Source organism: Thermobia domestica, chromosome 4 (genome assembly GCF_964235325.1).
Source record: "Thermobia domestica chromosome 4, izTheDome1.hap1.1, whole genome shotgun sequence".
Taxonomy (NCBI): domain Eukaryota; kingdom Metazoa; phylum Arthropoda; class Insecta; order Zygentoma; family Lepismatidae; genus Thermobia; species Thermobia domestica.
The window spans coordinates 230,481,870-230,501,776 of record NC_137457.1 but is presented as its reverse complement, the minus strand read 5'-3'; the positions used below and the strand labels follow the sequence as shown (position 1 = coordinate 230,501,776).

Sequence of the window (19,907 nt, the reverse complement as noted above, 5' to 3'; positions counted from 1 at the left end):
GATCACTATGAACATGGAGCGGAACTACCGTTTCCGGTCTTGCAGGATTTGGTTTTGGTTTACTGGTGCATTTATATGAATAAGTAGGATGCGGGCCGTTACAAGTATTACAAGTAGGCTGTTGGTTGAGTTGAGTACGGTTTTTAACCATGTGATGTCCTTTACAGTGAGGACAAATAACCTGGCTTGTACGTTTATGCGTAGGATGATCATTATATTGTAAACATTTGGCGCATCGAAGAGACAGCGGAGGCGGTGTGCGAGAGGGTTCTACTCGGTGGTAACGACGATAAATGCAAACCCTATTCTCCGTCTATTAATTCTGGATTGTCTGTCAGGAGTCGTATCATATAGGTAGGACCATCGTTGTTCTTAATACGAAAGAGCTTCGTCGGATGGATGTTGTCAGCTTGCAGTTCTTCAAGAATTTTTATCTCTGTATAAACAGGATCGACGCTACGAATGACATCTGACAGTAAAGGAGCTCGGCGTGGAGGCGGTTGTACTTTGGTTGTAGATGATTTTAGCTTCTGCATTCGGGTAGTTAGACCAAAAGATGTCTCGCCGACTTTAAAGCACAGATGGTTATAGAGGGGTTGGTTTGTAGTTTTAAGTATGATGCCATTTTCTGTAGGAGTGATGCGATAGATATCCTCAGGACTACAATGTCGAAGTAGCTTCTGGAAAAAGTTTTTAGGATGTTTGAGATCTTGAGGTAAATTGGTAAACAGTATTGCATCGATAGAAGGTGTCGTGTCGGTAGATTGGTAGTCCATAGTAGGATCAACTGAAGGAGCCTGTGGAGCAGAACGGGTTTTGCCTGGAGATTTAATGCCTGGAAACGATTACGAGAGCCTTGCGAACTAGTAGAAGCAGTGGAATTTCGACGCAATTGGGAGCGTGCTTCCATGTCACGTTCTGAAGAACTCCGTGAAATGCCCGTGACAATCTTAGGATTTGTTTAAGGGCAACCGAGCTCCAACTTATAATGTTAGCTTTCAAACCTTTGATTTACGGTTTTTTTTTTTGCTAGCCGTGGCTAGCACCCACCCAAAGGGTTACGCCCTTTATTTGGGAAGCGGAGTTTATAGGAACTGCAGGTGTAGGTTAACGTCGTGAGGCAAAGGAGATTTTACTAACTTTATTAAATCCAAGTTCATTCAATTGAAAGGACATTATGGCCGTTAACCATAATCATAAAGACAGGAAAACATGAATAAGTGTGAGCAATTCAACAGGAGAGCGTGAGAGCAGAACAGTGTGGAGAAATGGAACAATGAGGTGCACTTGACATCACAACACAACACAGAGTGTTAGAGAAACGAATGAATGTTATCTTCTGTCCAGAGGCTACTCTGGACGTAATGGAGACGAGTGGAGCCCTGTTAGTGCGGTGAAATCACTGTGCAACATAAGATACGGTTATTTGTGATTTCACGTTTATAACAAAGACAAATATTTTATAAAAAGGTGTACTTTAAATAACCTCCGGGTTCTATAGGCCATATAGTTAGTTAGTTAGTACTTTAAATAAATTACTTAAAGAGATCTTTTTCACGAAGCTTGTCCTTTTAAATTATTGTTCAAAGCCTTTGCCTTTTAATAAGCCTTCTCCAAAATAAATGCAAATGAATTGTGCTGCCATCTCTGGAGTTTTTTAAACTATACGTTTGTGGACGTTTATATGTTTGTGGCAAATCCTTTCGACAGTGAGATCTCGGAAACTACAGGCTCTAGAAAGATGACGTTTTCACTGATCGATTGCAAATTTTGCGTAAATTGGCCAGTTCTAACTCAATATTTAAAAAAATGGTCATTGTTTATTTATTACATTTTTACGGGTACACTGGAAGTGTTGAAATTTTAAAAAAAAATTAAGCATCATATCCTACCTATTATACATTCCTACAACGTATAATTGTATATAGAGGCTGCATATCTCTCAGGTGTTTGTTTCATGGCCAAATTATAATGAAAAATGAAGGATAACCATTTCTCCATCTAAGTTGAATCTTTATTGTTTGGAGTGTTTTGCCCAATGAACACCATATATCACTGATATTATAATTGATTGTGTGTGTAATGTATTAGCTTATTTTAAAATGTATAAAACGATAATCATGCCTGTTGCTCTGTATGGTTGCGAAATATGGTCTCTTACTCGGAACGAAGAACATAGATTGAAAGTATTTGAGAACAAGATCCTGAGACGAATATTCGGACCCAAGAGAAACGGGAATAGGGAATGGCGGAATCTTCATAACGAGGAACTACATAATTTATACGGTTTATCCAACATTGTTAGGGACATCAAATCTAGGAGGCTCAGGTGGGCAGGTCATGTAGCCAGGATGAAAGAAAGAACGAACGCTTTCAAAATCTTAACTGGAAGAGCAGCCGGAAAACGACCATTAGGAAGACCTAGGTGCAGATGGGAGGACAATATTAAGATAAATTTCGCAGAGATAGAAATACAAAGTGGATCCAATTGGCTAAGGATAGAAGTCAGTGGAGAGCTTTTGTGAACGCGGCATTGAACCTCCGGGTTCCATAGGCCATAGAGTTACTTAGTTTATGTATTTGCTTATTACATACTACATGCAAGAAGAAAGGAAACTCAGATCATGCATGAATTAAAAACTGCAACCGGAAGTAGGCTCAAATCTTCCAAACGGTACGAGATATTGAAAAAGTAATCGAAAAAATCTCCCCTTTACGGTATCTCTTGCCGATTTTTACCAAGACTTCTTTCACTTGTGTCTGCAAAGGGACATGTACAGAGGAATAACAAGGAGATTCATGCTCATATATGAATGATGCGCTGTGTAAAGAGCGCAGGTTCAGCTAGTACATAGTAAAAGTTTACACTAACCAGTCACTGTCTTGTTCTTATTTTATTAATAGGCCTATTAATTCTTATTATTCTCTTATTAATCTCCACAATCTGCGTGTTGTCTTGTATACACTCTTGTATCAAATGGTTTTGCGTCCAATGTTCTACCTGCAACCGAAACGCTTCTTCTGTCAATTTTTTTGCACGCCACCTCTATTCAGCTTTTGTCAGTAGTAGGCTACAATTTCCCGATTTTTCATTAAAGATTCTTCAAAATGTTTATGAATATCAAATGAACAAAAGGGAAATGTGATGACTTGCAGAGTCGGATTTAGGTTTAGTGGGGCCCTAAGCTATTGAAGGTAATAGGACCCTTTACGTGTCCAGGTGAACGTAGGCACCCTATATACAGAAATGGATAAACTAATATTTTAGGAAGCAGACTAGCAGAAGAGGCACCATTACTTAGATCATAGTAGCCTACACAACAGAAAGCACTGTTGCTATGTCCTAAGTATATGTAAATTTTATTTTATTGATTGATTTTCTTATACTTTGGAAATGGATATCCAGTTTTCTGCAGGTTTTCGGGACCCCCAAAACAGTTTGGCCCTAAGCTATAACTTATTTAGCTTATACGTAAATCCGGCACTGATTACTTGCAACAAGTAAAGAAGCTTTCAACGAATAGACTATATCAATTTATTTCAAGATAGAAAACTACATAAAATTTATGCCAAGTCTATAAAAGAACTGATAATGACTTGCAGCACGAACAAAACGGCAAATGCCAACTAGGTATTTTAATTTGCCAACTTGTTAAGAAATTGGGAACTTTGGGGGGAGGGAAGCTCCACCCTACCCAGGCCCGTATCCAGGGGGGTCCAGGGGGTTCTTCCCCTAAGATTTTCACGGTAGGCTGGCAAATGAACTATAATATGGTTGGATCGGGGCCCTCCTAACTTCAGCCGGGCCCCCCTACATTTTTGGGCAGGCTACAGGCCTGCCCTTACCCCCGTTAACGACGCCCCTGGATACCACACTATTTTTCGATCGGTATGGTAAAATAGTATTTTCCATACTATTTCACCGTAAATTATTATTAATTATACGTAAAATTTGTTATATTTAAATGACTGAAGCGAGGTAATCTTACGATGATGTTTTATAGGCTGGTCATTTGGGGGGGGCAAGAACTCATTTGGGGTGCCTGGCCCCGATGGACCTCCCGTGGGTACACTCCTGGGCGTCCCCCAATTCCTAAAAAAAATTACAATGGGCAAAGATGGAGTGACGTCACTGGACGGGAGACGGAGTAACGTCATTCGTCCGCTACTTGTTCATGGGCCGTTTACACTTGGTCGATTTAGTCACACGGCTAAATCGACTCGTTGCATTTTGACTAAATCGAAGCAACTAGGCCGAATCAGATCGATGGATGTGTTCAATTGTTTCAACCGAAATTGAATGCTGCTTGTAGACTCGCTCTCCTCTGGTCGATTCGAAATCGACTGGCAATTTTAAAGATGTCCAAGCAAGCAGTAATTGGTACAATTTGCGGTGTTATAGCAGAAGAAAATAGAACGTCTTTCAATTCAGTTGCCAGTCGATTAGTCGCCTTCGATCAACAAGCGATTAAATTGAAGTCCCGTTTACACGGTCGATTAAGTTGAAAGTGACGTCAATTCAACTGAATCGAACGCAAATCGACTAAGTGTAAACGCCCCATCAGATTCACTTTTACGCATGGTCACACCCCCTTGTATAGCCTAAGGATACTGTAAAGGTCGCTACTTACTACTTGGAGTATACAGTAAAAAATTATTTTATCTACTTAAAATATAGTATGGCGTTTCCTAATATAATGGGGCCTTATGCAAAGTCGTTCCGACGCGTGATTAGTGCCATACTAAAGAATTCGACTAACATATGTTTTTTGAAGTAGTAAAACCTTTAGTATGACGCTAATCATGCGTCAAAATGACTCTGCATAAGGCGGATTATATCTTTCTATCTATCTATCTACTCTCTCTCTCACTCACTGCAAATATTGCGTTATTAACGGTTAGGAAAATGCCGAGACAAAACGCCACTGATATTAAAACTTACTGCTCCAACGAAGCATGTAATATTCATTCTATATTTATGGCTTGTCTTCAACTTTTTCTTTCATACATGTGGACAAGTAGAATGTTGCTAGACATAGCAGCACGCGGCTTAACAGCATTAGTGCAAGATAAACCATGCCGCCTAAAAGAACGAATCACAGTTATACACTCATGCTTGTTCTCTCAGCGTTTCCCTTTATCAGCCAATCACATCATACCACGATCTAGTGTGACGTATTCTGCACACTATAAACACTTTTACACAGAAGGAAGCTATCGTCATCAGATCAACAACGAAAGAAACTTGTATTAACGCTTCGCTCATCGAGAGTAAGACTATTTAGCGTCTCCAGCCAAGAGATGGCACTGAACTGTATAACGTTTGTCAAAGTGTTGCCATACGTAGGTTCGGGATTATGTACTACATATTTAAATAAAGCGTTGCCAAGCTTCAAAGAGAGTTTTCAACTGCTTCCACCTCGCTTCATATACTTCCTTTCATTATAATCTATACTGACAGATTCCCTTCTGATAGAAGCAAGGTGGTGTTGTGAATCCTATTTTTAAAAAATGGCAGAAACTGCTTATTTAGCTATTCTAGATACCTCCTCTTGATAAAGGTTTTTAAAAGCGACAGTGATATAGAAAAAATAAGGTGAAATGGGAAACGAATATTTCAGAAAGACGAAAAGAAAGAAAGAAAAGGTATTAGTTATCTTTGAGCCTTGGAGTGAAATCGGTGGTTGATGAGTTTCAAACAACTTTGAATTTTGTGTATACTGGATTGTGGGAACAAATAAATTTAGGCTGTAATCTGTGATAAAACGGCATGTTTCATTGTAGTGCTGAAATTGACTCCTACATATCAAAAACCTATATCTGTATAAATAAAAAAATAAATGTAGATATGTTTGTTTGCTACCCTTTCCTAGACTGCTTCACCAATTTTGATTATTTTTGATACACGAGTGCAACCTAACCCTCCCTATGTTTTAGTACGTAAGGGAAGAAGGGATAACTAACTAAATCTATGGCCTATAGAACCCGAAGGTTCAATGCCACGTTCACAAAAGCTCTCCATTGACTTTTATTCTTAGCCAATTGGATCCAGTTTCTACTTTGTATTCCTATCTCTGCGAGATCCATCTTAATATTGTCCTCCCATCTGCGCCTAGGCCTTCCTAATGGTCGTTTTCCGATTGGTCTTCCAGTCAAGGCTTTGAAAGCGTTTCTACTTTCTTCTATTCTAGCTACATGACCTGCCCAGGCCCGTAGCCAGCCCAAAAATGTAGGGGGGGCGGCTGAAGTTAGGGGGGCCCGATCTAGCCATATGATAGTTTATCACTGTATTATAGTTCATTTGCAAGCCTACGTGAAAATTTTTGGGGGCCAGCAAAAATTTAGGGGGGCGGCCCCCTAGACCCCCCTGGATACGGGCCTGGACCTGCCCACATAAGCCTTCTAGACTTGATGACCCTAACACCGTATAAAATATGTAGTTCCTCGTTATGAAGTTTCCACCATTCCCCATTCCTGTTCCTCTTGGGTCCGAATATTCGTCTCAGAATCTTGTTCTCAAATACTTTCAGTCTATGTTCTTCCCTCAGAGTAAGCGACCATGTTTCGCAATCATACAGAATAACAGGCATGATTATCATTTTTATATAAGTTAAGCTTCAAACTCCTCGACAGAATTCGAGACTACAAGAGATTTTGAACCGAATAGTAACACGAATTCCCTCCTTTTAGTCGACATTTTATTTCTTCATGAATATGATTTTCGTCTGTTAATATTGATCCTAGATACGTATTTGAAAGTATCCACTTTATCAAAAGTATTATTTAATATTTTAACGAATCCATACTTTGCTGTATTAATGTCCCAACGCACTTCCATATATATAGTTTTCTCTGCATTTACTTCTAAACCCATGTCCCTGCAAGCGTTTAATAAGATCTCTGCATTTCTTTCTATTGTTCTCCTATCATCTCCTATTAAATTTACACCATCAGCATATGCCATAACCTGGTGAATACCGTTCAACTCTAGGCTCTGGTTGCTGTCTTTGACTTTCCTTATAGCGTATTCCAGAACAAAGTTGAATAACAATGGCGACAACGCATCTCCTTGTTTCAGGCCATTCTCGAAGTGAAAACTCGTGGACAAAAATTTTCCTACCCGGACTTTACTTTGGGATTCATTTAAACATATCTTAATTAATCTAATTAGCTTTCTCGGTATTCCAAGTTCTGTAAGAACTTTGTATAATGCTTTTCTCCTAACCGAGTCGTAGGCCTTCCTAAAATCAATAAATAGTTGATGTACCGGGGTATTGTATTCCCACTTTTTTTCGAGTATTTGTCGAATGGTAAATGTTTGGTCGATAGTTGATGAAAGGAAAAAGGGATAACATGTTAAACTGTGTTTGACACCTACATCGCTGCATCGATTTAATGATTTTTAGTATATGTGTGCCCTAATTTAGGTTTTTAGCACATTTTTGGTAAAGATTGAGGACTGACGTAAAAATAATCGAAAACTACCATATTAGTGTCCAATCCGGAGGTGAAATGAATAGTTAAATACCCAATGTCGTTTGAGTCAAAATTCTACCTTCATCGATATGGGGAGGGTCGAGAGGGTGGGAAGGGGATGGCATGTAAAATCGAAAATAAACAGTTTTGAGAGATTCTGAGATAAATAGTAATACTCTCGATGTTGTTTAAGTTCAAATTCATTCCCCATCTTCAAGGGGATGAGGGAGGACAAGAGATTGACACGTAAAAATAATCAAAAACAACTTATATTAGTGTCCACTCGATGTCGCTGAGATCAATAGTGACACATTTACTTTCAAATTCAATTCTAAGAAGGGAAGACGTTCAAATATTTTCCATACACTTATTCTTCCCGTCTGAAGAGAGAATTTTGCAGCTAGCCTAATCTAATACATAAAATTGAAAGTGACTATGTTTGTGATTTTATAACCCTTGAACCATCCGACTCATCTTAATCAAATTTCAATACAGACGAGGTTCGGGCCTGGGAAGTTTATCATTTCACTTTCGTTTGATTGTAGGGAGGAATAGGGGAGGAATAGGGGAGCGGGTTGAGTTGATTTTGAGTTTAACGTCCCGTTCAGCAGCGAGATAGATAGATAGATAAGACTTAATAACTCTTCAACCACCCGATCGATCTCTATCAAATTTTCAGCATAGATGAGGTTCGGGCCAGAGATGGAGTGGGTCAGTGGGTCGGTGGGTCAGTGGGTTAAGTGGGTCAGTGGGTCGTGGGTCAACAGCATGTGACCACTGTGACCCACCACCCATGGCCCACTGCGACCCACCAACCACCATGACCCACTGTGACCCACCACCCACCATGACCCACTGTGACCCACCACCCACCATGACCCACTGTGACCCACCACCCACCATGACCCACTGTGACCCACCACCCACCGTGACCCACTGCGATCCACCGACTCAGTATGATCTACCGACCCTCTCTGCTCACTGCATTGTAGACAGTATCTTCTGAGGACTGGTAAATTTGTCTCCGTTTTACTTTCAAGACCTTCATTTCCCTTTCTTTTCCACTTGTTTCTGTCAACTTACCTGAGGTGAGTATATCTAACCAAGTGAAAAAAGAACTTCAGGCACTTTTGGATATTGATATTTTTAACAGTAATAATAGCAATAGCACTTACACTACTACTTGGCTTTCGAGACCTGTGAGTTTTTAGAGCTAACTACTGGAAAAAATACATTTTTGAATCACTGTAATATATAAATTATTATATAAAAAAATTGAATGTAACTATGTGTGCCTGATCATCACGGTCAAATTGCAAAGTCAAATGAAATTACTTTTGGTTTATAGTTAGGCCTTATCCAAATTGGGATGTTATATTGCTTTTATTATAATGCATAATATTCTAAGGAGATAGTGAGGATCCGAATTTTTGCGGGAAAAAAATTAGTATCTCGCAAGCCGTTAAACTTACGGAGATGAAATTCAGTGTATTAACTCTTTATTGAAAATAAACAGAGTGTGTCCTAGCATTTTTTTAAATTCTCCTTTATGTGGGGGGAGGGCACTTTCTATATATGGAAAATTGGTAGTGAGTTGGTTTGTAAAAATGATCAAAAACGATCGATGTTATTTAAGAAAGAAAAAAAAATAGAAACAAAAAATACAGTACTTGGCTTCATATATCCATTGCTTTCTGCTATAATAATTGCTGAAGCTTATGTTTATTATATGAAGCGCTTACAGCACAGGGCAATCAACCCATAAAGTTGTGAGAAAAATAGGCATAAAATTTGTACTGTAAGCTTAATTACACGGAAATTTTAAGTTTGGATTGTACGCATAATTGTATGGAAAATTTTACACTTTTTCTCCCGTTACGTTGGTCTACTTACTTTGATTTGGAACTTTCAAATTTCATCCTTTTTTCCACTGAAAAGTATTGATAATTCAACAAGGAAATAATAATACTATGATAATTTAATTGAAATTCATCGTAATTTGGCAGACGGCAAACAGCAGTGTGGTAATTGAAGTTGAAGAAGAAGGGAAATTCCCATTCAACTCTGAACACTTTCCGGGAACCTCGTTCCCTTTCGCTTTCTAGACGGGGGAGGGAACTTGACAGGGTGCGAATTACCGGGGGGGATGAAGGGGATTTTTCCCCTCAATCATATTTTGATCCCCCCCCCAAAGAAGTCAGCTCAAGTATCCCCACCGGGAATGCTCGCTTTCCCCCCCAAACTATGCTCAGTATAACTCCAAATTTCACTGATTTTGTCATTTCTTGTAAGTATAATCTTCTAGCTGTATTTCGAAATGATCGATGTAAACTATTCAGTTTTGGTGATTTCTACTTACCACCTAATTACCCACTATTTTCAACGTTGTCTAGTTGAACTATATTATTATGACTACGGTTGTTACTTGCAACTGTATCTTCGTACCCTTCAGTTCGTCATTGTTCGTGAATTTGAATGTACTAATTGCGTATAACAAAGCCACATATGGATGTATAAATGTTCTTAGCGGTTGGCCAAGAAGAAGTAAACAAATACCTTCTTCCACCATACTTGGCGAAGTTCAGACATGTCATATTCATCCTCTACATTTATATCGATTATAATCTTATTTTAATTTTTGCTATAACATGTTATTTCATTTTCCAGTGTACTCTTTGTTAGCACATGGTCTTCATTCCCTAATAGGATGTGTGTATGCAACTCAAAAGTTGCATTTAATTTGTGATAATTAGCATAGTAATCACTGCCTTTTACAGTTTACGAAAATGAACTTCTGAAACCGTACTCAAAATCTGAGATATAGGTATTCTCTCGCAAGTATATGTTAACGTACACACTGGGGATACGCTTCTAGTGAGCAGACATGTTAGTGAAGGTGATTTTTAGATGAATAAGCGCACAATTGAAGATTTGTTTCAGCATTTCTTAATACGACTGGTTCTCCGTGTCATTGTCCGTGTCTGTATAAGCATTTCAACTTGAGCGGGATTTTTAAAGTTAACCCTTCATTTTTCATCTTTCTTTTCGCTGTACAGTTTGCTGTCCACGCTAATAATATTGTCTGAAAAACTTCAATGTAATGTTTTACTTTATTTGAATAACGAAGCTCATAGTGAATCAACTCATCTGCAACCTAACAGTAAAGTAATTTTAAGTGTTGGCTTCCTGTGCCCCATCACGGAATCAATATTTGGAGAAAAAAGTCGTGATGAGCACAGCTTTAGCGGGAAGTAGAAGCACAAGCTCGAAATTTGAATTGAGATATTTTAAATATTTGGCCTTCGATTTGACCTTGATGTCAGAAATCGGGACCATCAACAATCCATTTCTTATTTGATAGATTAATATCTAGATATTCTTTTTTTCTTTTTTTTTTTAAAGTATGTCCGGTTTAACTGATAATTTTAGTGGTTTTCACAAGACTGAAATAGTTTTTTTTCACAACCTGTATGTAATAACGCAAAGTGGAAGCTTTCAATATGAGTGGAAAAATTAACATATACTTGTGATCATGGCTATCGCTCGGGCCGAATTATTAACTAAATAAAGCTTAGAGAGCTACGGGGACAAGAGTGAGTACAACATTTAAGCACGTTCTGAAAGGTTTAGTGGGGTGTGTGTATGTCAGACAATATACTGTATATGTGCATAGTTGTTGCCGGTAGATTTATTAAATTAATAAATCTCTTATTTATTACAGATGTCACACACACACACATATATATATATATATATATATATATATATATATATATATATATATATATATATATATATATATATATATATATATATATATATATACAGGGTGAGTCAAAATAAGTGTTACAAGCCAATATCTCGCGAACTATACATCATATATAAAAAATATTAAGAAACAATGTACAATACAAAGGGGCCTAAGAAATGAGTCAAACATTAGGTTTCCCCCGCCCCCCATATTGGGGGGAGGGGGGTGAACGTGGAATTTTTTAATGGGAACATAGGTCGAGTGATACCTCGTTCGAAAGAGCTTGAAAAATTGAACAATTTTTGTAGGAAACAATTTTTGATATGGGGCACCGTTTTCAAGATGGGCCCCAAAAATGGTCCTGTATCCGATAAAATTTCCAGTACTTATAAATCGGAAACGGCTAAGTAGAAAAACATGAAACAAAAAATGAAAAAGGTAAACGCCATAGGCAACGTGGAATGGTGTTGTCGTGGTGCCCCAGGGCCCCCTTCATGGGGCCTCGGGACCAATTTTAAAATTTCAAATCTGAATATAAGTGAACACTCAGTTTGAACACTGCACTTTCTATCTGAATGTGGAACCATTTCCGGTGGCCATTTTGAAACAGGCCTGCCCGAAATCAAAATAATTTTTTAATAAGCTGTTTGGTTTTCCATAATCTATCAAACAAGGTATCACTCAACCTACAGGTATATTCCCATTTGAAATTTTGAAATAGGTCCCGGGGCCCCATGATTAGGGCCCTGGGAACACCACAACAACATCATTCCACTTTGCCTATGATGTTTTCGTTTTTCATTTTTTGTTTAATCGTTTACTACTCATACGTTTCCGATTTATAAGTACTGGAAATTTTATCGGATACAGGACCAATTTTGGGGTCTATCTTGAAAACGGTGCCCCATATCAAAAATTGTTTCCCACAAAAATTGTTCAATTTTTCAAGCTCTTTCGAATGAGGTATCACTCGACCTATGTTCCCATTTAAAAATTTCACGTTCACCCCCCTCCCCCCAACATGGTGGGTGGGGGAAACCTAATGTTTGACTCATTTCTTAGGCCCCTCTGTATTGTACATTGTCTCTTAATATTTTTCTTATATAATGTATAGTTCGCGAGATATTGGCTTGTAACACTTATTTTGACTCACCCTGTATATATATGGAGGTAAGGTATTTATTGTTTCATTTTGAAATTTGAACCTTCAGAGTTTATGTCCTGTTGGCCTAATTTTATCCCCTCCAATATAGATTATCTAATTCGCACATGTGTAATTACAAAAAATAAATTTATAAGCAAATAAGAAATCATCAGTTTATCAGGCTTTAATTGATAATTTGTCACAAGATTCCCTATCAAAGCCGTGGTAGATGAAGTTTCTGTTCTACATGGGTCGACATTGCTAACTGACATGGTCGATATGGAAAAGATGTTGTATGGTGATAGAGAGATTATACTTTTTGCTGAATATTTCAAACCTGACAAAGAAAAATCGTTATCAGACTTAAGTCCAACAAGTAGATTGTCGATGAGAAGTTGCAGAAATCGGGTAGAAATATTATCAATTTCCACGACAGAGTACGAAGGGGATTTCCCCTTTTGAATTTACAGATGACTAATATTAGAAATACACTAAGTGCTCAAACATTGTCTAACTTGTTGCTCATCAATGTTAATGGCCCACCGCTAGACAAGCTCAAAGTAGAGGAGCTAGTTATTTCTTGGCTGAAGGATGGACATCATTCCACTGCGGATGATTTACCGCCAAAAAGTTACCAACAGGAAATAAATCCGATTTTAGATTTGTTTTAAGGTGGAAAATTACGAGTTACGAAAAATGTATACTTGTATTACTAATAGCTTATTTGTGTTATTCAACTTTGTACCTAATTTTTAGTAAGTCTCTTCTTTGCTTTAGGTAAACTACTTTGAATAAATATTCATAATAATTGCAATTATGCATATTTGTAACTTAAATATAACGTGGTGTTTTAGTGATCACACAAATTACAATTATGAGCATACTTAATGGAGATGCTCTCACAGAGGGTACCCGAGCACATTTGTACCCTATGAACAACTGATTTTTCAAGTCTTTTGTGAGAAAAATACTGTGAACTGAGAAACCATAACCTTTTCCATATTACAAGGGTATTTTCCTGCGAATAGAAGTTTCTTGTGGAATGCGTTCAGAAATTAACACTTGAAAGAATACTCTCTTAGTACAAGCATATTTTAGGCACACACTAATTTCCTCCCACCTCGAACTCTTTCAATTTCCTCACTGACAAACACATTACCATTTCATATCGTAAAGGTCAGATCCTCTGTTATTGTAACAGAGTGGTGCTTGAGCGATTGACTAGAAATTCAAACTCCGATTAGTGACAATTTCACAGTCTTGTTTTATTACAAGTGTAAACTCTAGTCAGTTCAGAAGAGGCCGTGGATCGTGTTCAGAGTTGATGACAATGGATTTTGGTGAGTCAGAGTAGGTCAAAGTGGATGAGAGTGGTTCATGGTGGGTGGTGGGTCAGAGTGGGTCACGGTGGGTGGTGGGTCAGAGTGGGTCACCGTGAGTGGTGGGTCATGGTGGGTGGTGGGTCGTGGGTCACGGTGTGTGGTGGGTCAGTGGGTCATGGGTCACGGTGTGTGGTGGGTCAGTGGGTCGTGGGTCAAGTTTTCATTGACCCACGTCAACTGGTTCGGGTCTGGGGTGATTTCTATCATTTCACTTTGAAGGTGCAACTTAGAGTAGGAGAAGGGGCGATATTTAAAAATGGTCGAAAATGACCGATATTGATGTCGAATCCACAGTTTTCGGGGTCACTAAGATGAACATTGATACTTTCGGTGTTGTTTAAATCCCAAGTCAGCCCCGCAACTTGGAACAGGGGGAGATATATAAAAATGATCGAAAATCACTGATAACAGTGCCGAACCCACAGTTTTCGGGGTCGCTGAGATGACAGCGACTCTTCCGATCTTCTTTAAATAAAAATTCAGCCCCGCAAGTTGGCGGAGGGGGGGAATATATAAAAATGATCAAAAATAACCGATATATGTGTCGATAACATAGTTTTCAGGATTGCTGAGACGAACAGTGAGACTTCCGATCCTCTTTAAATCCAAATTCAGCCCCATTAGTATTTTATATACAAAATGAAACATATTCTTCCCGTGCGAAGACCGGGTATTCTATTAGTATATATTATGAAAATGAAAAAAATGTTTGCTACATCATAACGGAAAAACGGCTAAATTGATTGAAATGAATTTCTGAACATAGCACCAGACTATATGTGCTGTATGTTATAGTACGGCTTTGTCGTCTGTCTGTCGACAGGTATAAGAGCAAAAATGGTAAGATACATCAAGGAGCGGCTTTTAGCAATCTATTCTTTGCCCCAAGAACAGATTCCATCTCCTCCATTAACCGTTTATTCAAACCACAAGTGGTTCAAATTAACAATTTCAGGATTCAACACTTATCACCATTGAGCAAAATGGTAACAGATAGCCACAAGCTGTTTCCTGTTAGGTTCGGAGTATCAAGAGAGTATATAATCACAATCCGCAACACTCCATCTAAACCAAAAGTGGTTCACAAGATTTAAGCAATTTTAAATAAAATCGCGTGTAACTTACAAACGTAATGTTTTGGAACACTGCATTTTAAACATATAATAGCTAGATATATAAGGAGAACATTAGTGCAAGTTCATTAGCTAACATTCAGTATGATCATTGCTATTGAAATATAAACTTTGGTGCAAAACAGTCCCATAGGTGGGGTTACTTTGCACAACATACAAAAAAAGTATGTTCAACATACGAACATTACGTTTCTGTGCAATGTTTTCACTTCAGTATTTATACATTTTACTTTCTACACAAAACTGCATACAATCTACAAATATTTATATGAGAATAATGGTACTGGTATCAGTACTTAGTTTGAATTATCAATATGTGTAAAGAAAATTATGTCTTTTCTGGTTCCCTACACAGGAATCGCCTTCTAATAGTTCAGCATATATCCCACAAAAATGCCAACTGAGGAACAGGAAAAAAAAATCCCCGTGAAATGATTCGTCTTCGTTATTCCTTATGTCCAAAATATAATCCCAACCGTAATCAGTGGAAGATTTACGAGATTTGGGACTTTCAGCCTGAAGTCCACCCAAATTGAATGATTTCTTTTTTTTAAAAAAAAAATCTAATGTTAGTCATTCCTATGCGTATAAGCTGCAAGCCCCTCCAAAGTCTAGTGATTTCTTTAAAAAAATAAAACAAAATAAGAAAACGAAGCCTTTGTTAGTGAAGCTCCTCTCAAACTACTTTTCTGGATCCGACACTGTTCATAATTTATTTTCCAAAAACAAATTCATTCCAGCAGTAATAATCTAAATAGGGAGTTTACCTAAAATGAGAATGCAGTAGGTTCCAGTAGTAATAATTTCCTATCCAAGGGATATTTTGGATTGGTGCAAAGTAACCCCGAGTAGAGGCTGAAACCGCCTTCTCCCAGTTTTACTTTTTTATGACTTTAAAAAGTTTCACATTTCAATTTCAACTATTGCATCAAAGTACCATTCAGTCGTTCTTTCAGAAAAAATGTTCCGGGGGGCACCCTTAGTATTCGGGGGGTACTATTGGTACTATTATATTTATTACTATATCATAGACGTATTATTTTCGTCCGCTCCGGGGGCACTCTGAGAGTTCCGGGGGTGGTAGTGCTCCCCCAAAAACAGGTCTGGAAGAAATACTGGTCCCATTATACACAGTAGTATTCTACGAAACTGACTTAACTTTGACGGAAATTCTTGTAAGTGATGTCTTTCAAATTTTGGTGTCCTTTAAAGTGACTGCTTTCCATAATTACTTCTACAACAACTGCTTTTCATACCTCCCGGTAATTAGAACTGGTGTTAACAGCCAACATTATATCCAAAATACAGTTAGGCCAGCTTTAGACGAAAGCATTTATCGTAGCATTTCTCGTAGCAGATGTGCTGCCAAAAATCTCGTATAATATTCTATGGCATCAAAAGTATATTGTGCTTTTACACGGTAGTATTTTGATAAGCATTTTGTCGTGACGTAGCAAACAAATCAGTGGAGAAAAGCGCAATTATGGCTCCAAAACTAAAAACAGATATTTCAGTCACTATTTCTTCTAAAGCCCTTTTTTGCATATGCTTATTATTGAATTGAATTGAATTGAATTTTCTCTTTATTTCAGCGGGCGAGGTTCAGCCGGAGGCTGCTCTGCCACCTAACCCTTGTCATCATTACAAAGAAAAGAAAGAAAAAAAAAATAAAGACACAAATAAGATACAAGATACAAATAACAACATAACATGATACATTCAATAATACTAATGATAAATAAAACACTCAGTAAATGTAAATAAAAAAAAACTATACTCATACTGCTAGTCCAATTTCAAACTGTAGTAAACCTGTCATGTGTGCCAATGCTTTGTCTCTGATCTCTAAATAATAATGTTTGGAGTGATGATTTAAATAGATTATACGGTTTGTCAGTGATTGACTTTGGTAGGGAGTTCCAGATTCTTACTGCCGAGATTGAAAATGCCTTCTCCGTTATTTTTAAAGAATGCCGGGGCATATTCAGCTTATTGCTTCCTCGGGTATTGTAACGGTGAATTTCTGATCTACATGTTAATTTATGATGCAAGTAAGGTGGTGCTTTATGTGAATTTATTTTGTATAGTAAACAACAGTATCGGAGATATCGTCTTCGGGACATGGTTAGGATATTGTTTTCATTAAGTACCGGCAGAATATGCTGAGACTTCCTGTAATTGAGAGAGAAGCGTATAGAGTAATTCTGTATTTTCTGAATTGCTCTAGTATTTTGAGTGGAGAGAGAACTACCATATATTGAATCGCAGTAATCGAACAGAGGCAAAATCAGAGTGTTAACAAGATATAGTCTTGTTTCTTGCGATAAATAGCCTTTCAGTTTATAAAGCTGTCGTAAGATGCGCTTAGCTTTAATACACTGTTCAGAAATGTGTTTATTCCAGCTAAGCCCTTGGTCTATTATTAAGCCTAGATCTTTAACAAAGGGAGAAAATGGAATACTGGAATTCACTACAGTTACTTTTAGGTCATCAGGGTTGATTTTGCTCAACTGATGTGATGTTCCTAATACAGTGAAAACACATTTTAATGGATTAAGTAAAAGACCATTCTTAAGACACCAGTTGCTAACAGCTGAAAGATCCGTATTAAGTAACTCTATTGTGTCCATAATATTTTCAGGTGTACTACTGATGAAGATCTGGGTATCATCCGCATAGAAGTGAACTGATGAATGTTTTATGACTGTAGAAAGATCTGCTGAAAAGAGGGAAAATAATAGGGGACCTAATATTGAACCTTGCGGAACTCCTGCCTTTATCAGGGATGGGGTAGATACCTGAGTCTTTTCTCCTCTTAGTATTACTTGTTGCTGTCTACAAGAGAGATAGCTGTGGAACCATTTAATAACTGATTCCGAGAAGTTGTAATATTTCATTTTGGCCAGTAGGAGTTCATGATTTACTAGATCAAAAGCCTTCGAAAGATCCAACAAGACCAAAACTGTTACCATTGAATTTTCTATTGAATTCAAAATTGAATCTGTAATTTCTAAAAGGGCTGTGGTTGTGCTATGTTCTTTACGGAAGCCGGATTGAGTAACAGGCAATACTTCATTTTTATTGATAAAAGATGTTAATCGCTGAAATGCTACCTTTTCTAGTACTTTGGAGATAATTGGAAGTATACTGATGGGACGAAGCTCATCAAGCGACTGTACAACTGTCTTCTTGGGCAGTGGAACCACCTTCGCTCGCTTCCACAGTTCTGGAAAACAACCTTGAGTTAATGAATAATTTACTATGTGAGTAAGTGGAGTTAAAATAAACGGAACAGACAGTCGAAGCATTTTTCCTGTTATTCCATCAAATGCACATGTGTTGGATTTAATACTGTGTATTGCAGTTTTAACTTCTGTTTCGTTTACAGTGTGAAACTTAAACGTTTCAATATTGCTATTTAGTTTATGCGATGAAAACCAATGCGTTTGTTGATCAAGTACTTCAGTGCTTGTCTCAGACATTTTATAGACACTTGTGAAATGTGAATTTATAGCTTCAATGTCATTTACATCATCTGGAAGAATCAAGCATGAATCGTTTTTACCTACACCTAGATCACGCAAAGTTTTCCAAATGTTACGTACTTCATTAGTAGATCTCATGCGATCAGAAAAATACGCAGTCTTTTCTTGTCGCACAACAGTAGTTGTGAAGTTACGCAAACGTCTGTAATCCTCCCTATGCAACTGATTCTTCGTTCTTTTATATTTTCTGTAAGCACGGTCACGCAACTTCATTAAAAGTTTTGTGTTACTTGAAATAAAGGGAAGAGTGTTCTTAGATAGCCTTTTCGTTTTGAGCGGTGCATGGTTATCAAAAATGTCAAGTATAGAGTTTTGTAAAAATTCAACTTTATTATCTATTGTTTCCATTTGAATAATATCATCCCAGTTGTAATTTTGTGCATCATGATAAAACGATTCGGTATTAAATGAAGCGTAAGTACGACACTGAATTACTCTACTGGGAGTTTTGGATATTGTATGAAGCTTGAGAGTGACGTGAATTACGCTGTGGTCTGATGTTCCAATGGGTGGACTAACTCCAAACGAGTGTACCTGTTCCGGGTTGTCAGTAATAATTAAATCTAGCAAAGATTCGGTAGTTTCAGTGACTCTCGTGGGTTCATTTATTAACTGTGTGAAACCTAATATGTTAATAATAGATTTCAAGTAAATAGTTTCTTGTTTATCTGGACAGAGTTGATCGCAATTGAAATCACCAACAACGAATATTTGGTCGACTTGTGGATATAGTTCCAATACGGCATCTTCGATCGCTGACAATTCCCTATATGGTATGCTGGGAGATCTATATACAGCAGTAATACCAATTGACAAGTGGTTCACATTAACAACAAGATTTAAAATTTCTATATCTTGATAAACATCGTTAGATTGAAAGTCAACAACTTTCACTTTAATATGTTTTAAGTAGTAAATCAGCATGCCTCCACCCCTTCCTTTGTCACTGCGAATGACTGAATATCCTGGAATCTCAATTTGCCTTGTACTTATAGAATCGTCCAACCATGTTTCCGATATAATTAAAATGGAACATTTTGTGGAGACAGCGAGTAGCCGTACTTCGTCAATTTTAGGAAAAAGAGAACGGACATTTGCATGCATAATCTTAAAATTTGACGAAGCAGCAGATTGAGTAAGGATCTGAAACCCCACATTGTTTATGTTTGTACTACCCATGTTCAAATACAAAGATTATAATTAAAATGTATGTAAAAAACACCATTAAAGCAGTAATTGAGCCCTGACGAAACTGAAACGCTACACTGACACACATGACATGATGACTGCCTTTTCTACCGATAAACATAAAATAAAATACCATAGAACATAGATGACTAAACTTACAGTAAAGAAGAAATAACAGTATGGGAAAAAATTGCCTTATAAATGCAGTTCTAACATAGGCGTTTTTGTATTTGTCACTTGACGCACACTTAATAAAACAGTGCTTAAAATTTAGCATTTTCATCGTGT

The 19,907-nt window shown here is 37.6% G+C and overlaps 1 protein-coding gene across 1 annotated transcript; it reads right to left on the bottom strand.

Moving 5' to 3' along the window:
• Positions 1-302: 302 nt before the first annotated feature.
• LOC145683053 (uncharacterized) lies at positions 303-19,610 on the bottom strand. The gene is made up of 2 exons (XM_081754413.1): positions 17,348-19,610; positions 303-835 (listed from the first exon to the last, which is right to left on the bottom strand). Exons 1-2 carry the CDS (start codon positions 19,608-19,610, stop codon positions 303-305), a joined length of 2,796 nt encoding a protein of 931 aa, XP_081610539.1.
• Positions 19,611-19,907: the final 297 nt, after the last annotated feature.

Excerpts from the sequence above, each read along its gene's own strand:
- LOC145683053 (XM_081754413.1), bottom strand. The coding sequence starts at position 19,610 with ATGGGTAGTACAAACATAAACAATGTGGGGTTTCAGATCCTTACTCAA. Across the intron at positions 836-17,347 it reads AGTAACTGTAGTGAATTCCA|GCATTAAATCTCCAGGCAAA; the intron begins GTATTCCATTTT and ends AATCGTTTCCAG.